This window comes from Haplochromis burtoni, unplaced genomic scaffold (assembly GCF_018398535.1).
Source record: "Haplochromis burtoni strain Fernald_Lab_line unplaced genomic scaffold, NCSU_Asbu1 Contig_9, whole genome shotgun sequence".
NCBI lineage: Eukaryota > Metazoa > Chordata > Actinopteri > Cichliformes > Cichlidae > Haplochromis > Haplochromis burtoni.
The window spans coordinates 4,418,814-4,430,378 of NW_024582370.1; the positions used below are offsets into that span (position 1 = coordinate 4,418,814).

Sequence of the window (11,565 nt, forward strand, 5' to 3'; positions counted from 1 at the left end):
TTTTCTTGCGCGTGCAAGATCGGACACTGTTTTGATGCAACACGTGAGGTTTAAATAAAATGTTCAGCTGCATTTACCAGACACAGGAAGCCAAATATCCAGAGAGGAGTACAGTATTTTTTAAACGTTACTTTGCACGGCCTCAAAGCTGGGCAAGCTTACAAACCGAAGGAAGTCACTGCTGTCATCGCATCGACACCGACGACGGCTGGTCGTGAGTACCCTGTGCTTTAATTTTTTTTCAGGTTAGCTAACGTTAGCTTAGCGGCTAGCTTCATAGACAGCTTATTTAGAATCACTGGCTATCTCACGTAGAGATAATAAAGACAGGGTGCTTATTTTACGTCAGTAGTAGGGTGATAAGTGTATAATTTGCACGTAAGTAACGAGGAAAAAATTACAGAAGCTGTGCATTATTGAACACGTTTGTAGTTATGTTTCATTTTATTTTCCGGGCTAACCAAAACGGGGTATGTTTCATATTGTGGCCAATCACAGCGCGTCACTGAAAACTCCGCCTTTCACAGTAGCACAGACGGATACGCCGAACACACTTCCGTGTTCCGACAAGACAAAAGTGGTGGCTTAAGGTCGCGTGTGTCTGTGGGCTCGTAAACTGAACATTCACTGCATTAGTTTGCCGGTTGGTCCTTTGAAATGACATACCGGTGTTTTTCAACCATGTCTTCCTTTTTAACGTATTAAAATTTAACAGCATGAGCAACCCTTGCTACCTTCGGCTTCGACAATTACAGGGCCACCTTAACAGACCGATGTCAGCTTTCAGGCAGCTCTTTTTTTTTGCATTGACGTCAAGCACATACAGCACAAAACAGAGGCTTTCTTCATATTTCCTATGCTCGAGTCACAATATGGACCGATAAGTAGACGGTGATAGGATTTTAGAGCCTTCTGACTGCGACAGCTCTTCATTCATCTCCCCTTACCTCCTGGAACACACTGTCTTCAAGGATAACTGCAAAACAACCACCGGTAAAGCCATTATACATTCATTTTCTTTCCTATTGCCGCTGCTGCAGCTGACATATGCTCTTATTCAGTGCTGATGGAGTGGGGGTTGGGGTTTCCGTAGATCACATAGTGATATTTGGATAGGAACATCCCTGTGTCCCCCAATGAAATTGTGCATTCAGCAGGATTGTGCAGGCACTATTTATCAAGGAGCAACTCAGCCTCTGTGTGGATACCAGCCAGGGTTTGGGGGTAGAGACAATAAAGGGAGAAACAAGCCTCAGATGAACAGGACAAGTGTTTCAGTTTGTTAGTTTAACTGTGACAGTTGTTTTCACATCTACCACAACATCCCGTGTTTCCATGTCTCATTTTCCAGCATTGTCTCTTACTATTCCCTTGGGCATGAGAGCAGATTGTTCCCTCATAGAGGAACATGGCTGGTGTGCGTGTTTTTGTTTTTTTTAATGGGCTATTGTGTTTTGGAAAATGGGACCCAGGGGTAGTAGCCAGGCAGCTGTGATGACATTTGAGATGGTGCTCGGTGGGATGGGGGAAGAGTGTTGAATTGAAAGCGACAGAGCCGTTGTTAGGATGTACTGATCATAACAGGGAACTGCTTATTTGACAGTCATGTGAAACTTAACATAATCAGGAAAAATGATACAATGGGTTTCAGCATTGAGCATTGCACTTCTTGGACTTCAAACTGGTCAATATTCTCTCCTGATGAGATTCTGCTTGTTGCATAATTGCTCTGATTAACTCAAGATTGTAAACCTCCTGTCATATGTCTAAATAAAGCATACAGAGGCTGTTTGTATGTGGTGGTTCAAAGGGAATGTTCCAGCTTGGTGTATTAAATAGATATCCTAAGGTATGTGTGATTTTTATTTATTTGTTTAATGTGTGTGGCTGTAAGGTCCTGCAGGCAATGACCACACTTATCAGGGGTCCTGTAGTTTAAGAATCCTTCCTTATCATTAAAGTTTAAACGTATATCACATATATTCCTTTATTTTCAATCATATAAGTTCTTCTACACCTGTGAATGCTCACATTAAATAACAGCAAAGTTTAAAATAATGACATCAGTCTAAGTACAGCTAATATATTTAAGCAAAAAAAAAAAGTCTAAATGTATGGTTACTGTGATTTCTTTTTCACTTTTGGCTGATATCCTAAATATTGTCATCTCTGATACAGCACCTCTGGCTGTGAGAAGAGCAGCCCCACCAAACCGGCTGTTCAGACCGTATGTTTTGCGAAGAGCAGTCCAATCAGAAGGCCAGTCAGATCAATTGATTTAAAAGAAGAGCATGTAAAATAGTGTTTCTGTGTTTATCTGGGGCTGGGTGGTAGGGGCAGCAGTCTAAGCCGAGAAGTTGGTCTCTTAAGCCACATCCTCGATCTTATCCAGGGGAACATTGAAGGGTTCCCAGGCAAGGGAAGGAGCTTGAGGGAGAGCCCCTTGTAGCCACATTTTAATTATTCGTCTGAACGCAGGGCGAACCAGCGTCTGCTCAGTGGCTGAATACTTGCAAATCACTTGCCAGCAAGAATTCAGTGTTCCTCTGTTTCACACTCACATCCACTCCTCGCTTGTCAGGTCAGGTTTCAAATGGAAAAGATGGTAGTGATGTTGTGCTGGCTGTGTCCATCTTTCATATGTGTGTGTGTGTATGCATGCATGCGTTAGTCCCCGTAGGGAAATTACTCCTCTGCATTTAACCCATTCACCCAGTGAAGCAGTGGGCAGCCACCACTGCAGCGCCCGGGGAGCAGTGTGTAGGGACAGTACCTTGCTCAGGGGTACCTCAGGGTAGCTGTTCAGTGGAGTCGAACCCCCGACCTTCCGGTCATGGGGCAACCACTCTACCTACTGAGCTATCCCTGCCCCCCCCCCTTTTTTTTTTTTAATTAAAGGCATTATGTGTGTGTATGCGTTAGTCTGTGTATGTGTTATATACAGTTTATGGGTTGAATTGTGGGCTCCATGGTCCTGTTCATCCCAGATAAATAATCCTTTTTTTAGCTGCATTAGATAAATAAGAATTATTTGAAAGCTATTCTTCAAAGGTTACAAATGTGGAGCTGCAAATGAGAATGAAGGTTATATTTTTGATAGCGTGGCCTCCCCAACCCCATAGTCAGCTTCTGCTTATAAGCCTTTCACACTTTTAAGGTATCACTGCATCGGAGTTAGTGCATTATGTTTTGTTTTTGTTAAGAATCAGTCTGTTCTTGGCCTGTGGTTTTCTACTCTTGCTTCAATCTGGTTTCCTCATCTGGTCACTACATATTCATCAGACAACAACTTCTAAGATGCTGCGTGATGACAGTTATGCAACATGCAGAAGTGTGTTCTTCCATTCAAGAGCAGAGTGGGGGAGTTCACAGCTAAATGTGGTCCAATTAAATTGCAAGTCAGGATGGATCACACTGATTTGATGGCAGGCTCATGCATAATGTCCATCTTTTGAAACTCTCTGCTGTGTCATAGTGAGATCTAATCATTCCTGAGACTGAATGTGAAATAATCAGGCCATCCATCCTACTACACTTTGTGATTGTACTCAGATTTCTGTCATGCTGGCAGGACTTCCTGTCATAGCCGACAGGATGGGTGCTATAACTGTAATGATAGGTACAATGATTGCCCAGGACACCTGTCATAACGGCTCACTCCCTATAGATGAGCAAAGCCAAGACTTTTGTCTACCCCCCAAAAAAAGGATTTTATTATGATGATGATATTAGTATTGGCCGACATTAAAAAGCTTTTCTTGACGTTTCAGTTGCCAAGAGTGCGGCCCAGGCACGAGCCCACGACCGCAACGTCAGGCACCATGATGGAGGGGGGCATGCAGCTGCTCAACCGTGATGGCCACAGCATCTCGCACAACTCAAAGCGCCACTACCACGACTCCTTCGTGTCCATGAACCGGATGCGACAGCGTGGCTTGCTATGCGACATCGTCCTTCATGTCTCCAACAAAGAAATCAAGGCGCACAAAGTGGTGCTGGCGTCCTGCAGTCCATACTTCCACGCTATGTTTACCAGTAAGTTCAGTCTGTGTTATGGACCTTGATGATGCATATACTGTATACTGTCCCTGAAGTTAACAAAGATGAGCAAGTGGCATGACAAACTCAAACTGCAAACTATTTTTCTCTGTTGTTTGAGTTTGTTCACATTAGAACTTGTTTTTGCGTGGGTGCGTGCCGTTATGGCTGTTCCATCCTTTCAGCATCATCGCTTCCTTCCACCTATTCCTGTCTGGGGCACAGGTGGTCATGTGAGGTGTGTGTAAGTCAGATTTCCTCCCAAACACTAGCCCTTTGTGAGGATGCTGTGTGTCTCCAGACAGTCATTTGCCTGGAGACTCAGCTGCTAGACTTCATGTCATCTGACAGAGTCCCTAATTAAGCTATTTTAACAGAAAACCTCAGCAGAGGTGTTTGTGAGGTTGTCTAACTATGAGTCGATGAAGCTCGTGACTGTTACCGTAGAAGCTCCAGGCTTAGTTCTGTGGGAGAGAGAGTGTTTATATCCAGGAATTTCAAGAATCTCACACACTTGAAACGACTGATTTAATAAACGGTAACAAATGAGCTGTGCTGACATTTTGCAGCAGTGCTGTAAATGTTATGAGATGCCATGTGTCAGTATGATTGAAGAGGGAGGAGTTTTGCTATCAGCTGGAGCTTTACTCGGTGTAATTTGTTAAAATTAATCTGATCTCATTCTGTGCGGCCACACAGATGAGATGTCTGAGAGCCGTCAGACCCACGTGACCCTTCACGACATTGACCCTCAGGCTTTGGAGCAGCTGGTCCAGTATGCCTACACAGCAGAGATTGTGGTCGGGGAAGGAAATGTGCAGGTAGGCTTGACGTTTTAAGATTCACATACACAACTGCTAAACCACTTTTTTCTTTCTTTTTCATATGGCACAAAAAAATTAACAGACTTTGCGTTTCCACCTGTTGTAGACACTGCTCCCAGCAGCGAGCCTGTTGCAGCTCAATGGGGTGCGCGACGCCTGCTGTAAGTTCCTCCTCAGCCAGCTGGACCCCTCAAACTGCCTGGGCATCCGAGGCTTCGCTGACACACACTCCTGCAGCGACCTGCTCAAGTCAGCACACAAGTATGTCCTGCAGCACTTTGTGGAGGTGTCCAAGACTGAGGAGTTCATGCTGCTGCCACTGAAACAGGTAGGGGTGATGATTAATCAATCATGAATAATGCCAAAGCACAAAGGACACACAGCAATGCTTACATCTATAATTTTTCCCCAGCATAATGTATACACAAGCACAGCTTTTTCTTTTTTAAACTGCATCAACATGCCACGGGGAAGTTGTGTGCTTTTGACATTCACTAGAGAAACTTTTTCTCCTGCCTGTTTTCACTGTCTTCTGCGGTTTTGTCATCTGGCAAGTCGGCTAAGCCAAACTATCACTTATTCATTAGCAGGGCTCAGCGGTGGCAGCACTCTGGTTCCTGTCTGGGAAGTGGTAATTAGGCAAAGCCAGTGACATTTCCACAGCTGCTGTGCTGTTTAGAGAGCTAACAGCAGTGTTTGCTCCTCTGACGTAACAATAATGGTTTCTATTTTGGTTCAATTAATTTGCTTTTGCTTGTTTTAACCAAGGTTTTAAGGGAAATGCAACTTGTAGGTGTACCCATTTATTTTAGAGCGATGTAAGGAATGCTGGGCCTTGGGAAAGAATATAACCCTGGTCAAATGAGCTGCTCAGCAGCCAAACACTGCTATCAGTTACCTGTGAAGAGGGCAATGTTTGGCTAACAAGAACTGCAAAGTCCTTTTTGGAGTAGATCCCGAAGGAGTGAAAATATTTTTTAAAAAGTTGTTGCCCAAAATTGTAGCAGAAAAGGCAGAAACATACGCTAGCTTCTTACTGCAAAGTGATACAAAATCCAGCGGGACATCCTGGCATATTGTATTTGACATTTATGTGTTGGTATTAGTCTATTCCTGGCATGCTAAAGAATAAAGTAGTGCTGCTGTTGGGTTATTTAAACTTCCTGTTTCCTGCAGTTTAAACACACCTACCTGAGTACAAAGTTTACATGTTTTTATTTTTAAACTTTTAGAGCAATTCGTGGTTTTTTTTAATTTTTTTTTTAATTGTGTTCATGATATCAGACAGCTTCTAAAAGCCCACAGAGGCACATCATGTTTTTGTTTCAGGCAGGGGCTCACTGTAACATCTAAAGAATTGAGAAAATATATATTTTGTTAGATGAAATGTTTAAGAAGATAACAGCAAATTAAAAGGAAGTTGAAGAAAATTAACAAACTGCTACTACCATCCCTTTCCCGTTATTTTCTCACTCTTTAAATAACAATTCCCACAGTCCTAAAGCGATGTTGTTCCACCAGAGTAACACACTAAGCTTCCCTCTGTATCTGGCCTTCAAAGCCCCGAGACTGAATCTGCAGTGTGTGGGCACAGTCCATTAAAACACTGAAACTTAAGCTGCATAAAAGCAGATTAAAAATAGGCCATTTTCTTCATTCCTGTTCTTCTGTCTCTCTCTTTCTCTTGGCTTACTCCACTGTCGTGTCTGCAGCTGTTCTGTGACTGTCATAAATCTGCACCAGATCAGGATTTATGTACTGGCTGCTCTACAGGACTCCAAGCTCACAGAGCTGTGAAATATGCCCCATATTTCTTCTGATGTTCTCTGGAGGAAGTGGCAAGGCACGACAGGATTGTGACTTGCCAAATTTGGTGATGTAGAGTCGTATGCGTGACATTTTGAAGACAACAGTCGACAGATTCCTCCTAATTACTGCGTTTAGCTTATGAAGACATGAGTACTTTGACACAGTGGCGCTCATATGTCCCTCAATCGTGCTGCCATACTATGAAAAGGCAGTAAAGGCGTTTTTCTCCATATGCACCCACACATTCTGGAGTTAATTTGATGCACTATGTGCATGCAGTGGTAGGAGGGACTGCAGGGTGGGGCAGTGGCATCAGCAGTATTTCTGTGTGTGACTCTGGATTAGAGGAGGCTGTTCCTGGGAGGGTTTTGCTCTGATCTGGCCAGGCAAGACAGCAGCAGCAGCAGCTGGCTTCCTTGGTCCCACCCAGCCCTGCCAGCTTAGGCTTGGGCTGGGAACACTGCCAGCCAGCCACTCAGAGTCCAGCATTCGTTGTGCCACAGATGCACAATTGAAGAAGTGGTAGCTTAAACTATTACTTAAAATGTATCACGGCTCACGTGCACACACACAGGCTGTAATATAATGCACAAGCGAAGTGTGCACGATGTCAGAGTCGTGCTTTATTGAATCATCCTTTCTTTCATTTTGAATTAAGACAACAAATCAAGCAAACAAGGAGATGCAAGACTTCAGCTGAAGTCACTATATACAGGAACTAACACGGTCTGTGACCCATGCAAATTACTTCCTGTGTGTCGATTTCTACAACCACAAGAAAGTATTCTGCAAATGCTTTTCAACGGTCCAAGTTGATACACTGTGATTTAAAAAAAAAAAAAAAAAAAAAAGAATAATATAAAGTTGTAAGCGATAGTATAATTTCACTCTTCCTATATGCTTTGTCTTTGCGATCCAGGTCCTAGATTTGATTTCCAGTGACAATCTCAATGTGCCATCTGAGGAGGAAGTGTACCGAGCCGTGTTGAGTTGGGTAAAACATGATATAGATGGACGCAGGCAACATGTACCTTGGGTAAGTCGTTTGGTTTCCATGTTACCCACCCCATTCCCCTTTTTGTTGTTTAACTCTGTGTAGCGCCACCCGCTCATCACCCACTCTCCCACTGTCTTCGCTAGCTGATGAAGTGCGTGCGGCTGCCATTGTTGAGGCGAGACTTTCTGATGAGCAACGTAGACACGGAGCTGCTGGTGCGTCACCACTCGGAGTGCAAAGACCTGCTAATCGAGGCCCTAAAGTATCACCTGATGCCGGAGCAGAGGGGTGTCCTAAGCAACAGCCGGACGCGCCCACGACGCTGTGAAGGCGCCAGCCCTGTGCTCTTCGCCGTTGGTCAGTGTGCATCTGAAGGTACCCATTAGGGTACACTTGGACCACACACATCTCTAGCTCACCAGTCACTCATGATTTTTACAAATGCCAGCATTTTTTATTCTGTGTGAACTGCATGTTGGAACTTGAATAGTGCGCCTGTGTACACACACACACGTCAGATGTGTCTCCATCGACTGTTTCCAAAATGAACAATCTGACCTTTACACCCACTATGATTGGAGGCTGTGAGGCTCTAATACTTCTCCTCCCTCATTTTTAACTTCTAGCCTTGCTGTTTGGAATGACTGTAAACACATTTCATTTTCACTCCTTTTAAAAACCCGAAGTTGAAGTCCTCGTTTTCTCATGTCACCATCCTCCTGATGACATTTGCGTTTTTGCTCATTTTTTTTTAGTGTATGTTTGTTCTTTCCCAGGTGGTGGCAGCTTGTTTGCCATCCACGGAGACTGCGAGGCGTACGACACCAGAACAGACCGTTGGCACATGGTGGCGTCCATGTCCACTCGGCGGGCACGGGTGGGCGTGGCAGCAATTGGGAACAGACTATACGCTGTTGGAGGGTAGGTGATAATAATCGCAGCGTTTGACCCTAAAACGTTATTTGTTACTCAAACATTACATTGTGTGATTTGAGGGGAAGCAGAATTTGTGGATAATTTGCATTTGCTCGATAAGCTGGTGAGAGCTTTCTTCCATGCAAAGCAACTTTTTATCTTGTATGTTCACCGTTTGTTGCAAAGTTGTGCATTCGTTTATATCCGTGTCGCTCTCTTTAGCTATGACGGCACCTCTGACCTTGCAACCGTGGAGTCCTACGACCCTATCACTAACTCCTGGCAACCTGAGGTTTCCATGGGAACACGACGGAGCTGTCTAGGCGTAGCTGTCCTGCATGGCCTGCTGTACGCTGCGGGGGGTTACGATGGAGCTTCCTGTCTCAATAGGTATGCACAGCCTGTTATTATGCTGATGAATACTGATCATTTTAAGCTGAATTAAATACACGTGAGCATCTGTCTTTTTTCACCTCTTCTTTTAGTGCGGAGAGGTACGACCCTCTGACCAGTACATGGACCTCAATCGCTGCTATGAGCACTCGTAGGAGATATGTTCGAGTAGCAACTCTGGGTAGGTACTGGCAAAAAAAAACCAAGCTGTGCTCCTGTATTTACTTTTCACTGTTTGTATTTTAATAACTCACATCAAGAGGGAGTTGCCATCTCGGTATGCGACCGCTAATATTTACATTCTCAGTATTTACTCCCTTTTCCCCTCCAGATGGCAGCTTGTATGCGGTGGGAGGTTATGACAGCTCCTCACATCTCGCAACAGTGGAGAAATATGACCCCCAGGTATACAGCTGTTAAATTTATCATTAGAAAAACTCGTCTGTTGCCAGGTTTACCTAGACTGGATGCTGTAGACAGAGTGAAACGGTACAAATGAATCTGCTGTGTGAATATGTGACAAGTTCTCGGTCTCTTGATTGGCTGAACAGAGCAACACGTGGACCGCCATCGCCAACATGTTGAGCCGACGCAGCAGTGCCGGGGTGGCTGTGCTCGACGGCATGCTTTACGTCGCAGGAGGCAATGATGGCACCAGCTGCCTGAACTCAGTGGAGCGCTTCAACCCCAAGACCAACACCTGGGAAGGAGTTGCCGCCATGAATATACGCAGGTTAGCCACATTTACAAAGAGAACAGAGGGGTTATGGTTTGTTTTTTACATTATGCTGCACCGTAAGAGGCAGAAAGAGAAGAGATGAGAAAAAAAATCTGGGATGAATTCAAGGTAATAAATTAAACAAGACACACCTTTAGCCAACTGAGCCAGCAGGATGACCCAGTTCTCCCTTTACGCCTGCATAACTTCAGCTGGGAGTGAAGAATATGGAAACAGCCTCTGTGGGGTTTTTTTGTTTTGTTTTTTTTTAGCGCTGTCCAGCTTTTATCCTTATTTTTGTGCTTCTAACAAGCACGACACCTTGCTGAAAGGATTTGAGAAGCACCACAGGCCAAGCCTCAGTTTTAGTCTAACCTAAATAAAGAGATAAAACCATCTTCTTTGAAAAGCTGAAAAAATATCTGTAGCTCTGTCTGTATGTAGCTTGTCAGAATAGTATCTCGGCTGCAATTAGTTCGCTGTGTGCAAAAGGCTCGGGTGTCGGGGCATTTGGAGGATTTTTTTTCCCCTTGTGCTGCCAAAACCTTCTTAAGGCATAAACATCAAGTGGCCTATTTTCCACAACAGAGTTTTTATGTTTTAATTTTCTTAGAAGATGAAAGCTGAAACTCATCTTGCAAGTGATTATCAACAAAGGCATACGTGCACACACGCACGCTCGCAGCATTGTATTGTCACAGGATCTGCAGCAGGGAGGAAGATTTGGAGATGTAGCTGTTGAGGATTTGTGATAGCATCGGCAGATTTGCTCTATACCCGGGGCAGACACACTTATGCATCCGCACACGCACACTTGGTTATGTATGAGTCATTGTGTTGTAGGAGCAGAAAAACCTGACAACAGTTGACTGTGCAGCTCCATGAATAACCCATGGCATTAATCAGCTGTGTGCCTTGGAGTTCTTTTCTTATCCAGTTGCTGAGAGGCTCAATTTCCACTGTCCAAAACAATCACAATGTACTGGCTACTAATGTGTCACACGCTATAGCCACTTCACACATGTGCCGGTGTGGGAGACGTTGTAGAATAATAGTCTTGTCCAAAATCATCTCATTGTGTTGCGGTCACGACGGGGATATTTGAAATGAACATTAAAACCAAATTTGTTCCAAGTCCTCTTTAAGCGCAGAAAAATGTTCTTTTTTTAATTATTTATTTTTTACACCGATCATTTTCTTTGATTAAGAATTAAGTATAGATGTTCAAAAAGTACTGCTGTGCCATGTCAGGTTGCTTTAATCCCCAAAGCTAAATATTAAACAGAGTTTTGTTACCCAAGCACTGCAACAGGCTCATATACACATTATGTTACATTAAGGTTTTTGGTAGCGACAGTCCTGTGTGCTTTTTGAAACCCTCTTGTTGTAGGTTTTTTTTTTTTTTGTAAAAGTTCATGTTTGACTCAATAACTGCAAGGTGTCCAGGTCCTGTGGTTGCAAAACGAGCCCCAGTCACCACCCCTCCACTACCATGCTTGACTGTGGCGTGAGATGTTTGAATGGATATACCGTGTTTACGGCAGTAATTTTGTCTGTCCAAAGTTCATTGTTCCTGAAGTCTTGTAGTTTGTTTAGGTTCATCTTTGCAAACCAAAGCCATGTCACCTGGTTCTTTTTAGAGAAAATCGTTCCAAACAAGCCACACGTGTTCACATTTTTAAATTTTACTGTCATAAACTTTAACATTTAACATGCTGAGGCCTGCAGCATCTGAGACAAAGTTCTTGTATTTTTTATTTATTTGTTTTCACAGCCTGACTTTTATGTGAATTTGCTGGGACATCTTCACTTGGGCAATTGTGGCAATGTGTTAACAAACACCTGAATGCTTCAGGCAGCAAACTGCCAAA

The 11,565-nt window shown here is 43.8% G+C and overlaps 1 protein-coding gene across 3 annotated transcripts in view; it reads left to right on the top strand.

Moving 5' to 3' along the window:
• Positions 1-19: 19 nt before the first annotated feature.
• klhl17 (kelch-like family member 17) overlaps positions 20-11,565 on the top strand; it is a 14,924-nt gene continuing 3,378 nt past the window's right edge. The window contains exons 1-11 of one of the 3 annotated variants that reach the window (XM_005914939.3): positions 20-214; positions 3,771-4,035; positions 4,738-4,859; positions 4,969-5,190; positions 7,591-7,707; positions 7,812-8,043; positions 8,445-8,589; positions 8,806-8,973; positions 9,069-9,157; positions 9,308-9,381; positions 9,528-9,709. In XM_005914939.3, the coding sequence (XP_005915001.1) occupies positions 3,822-4,035; positions 4,738-4,859; positions 4,969-5,190; positions 7,591-7,707; positions 7,812-8,043; positions 8,445-8,589; positions 8,806-8,973; positions 9,069-9,157; positions 9,308-9,381; positions 9,528-9,709 (1,565 nt within the window). In that variant the 5' untranslated portion in view covers positions 20-214; positions 3,771-3,821. The other 2 variants (XM_005914938.3, XM_005914940.3) reach the window with 2 other exon arrangements.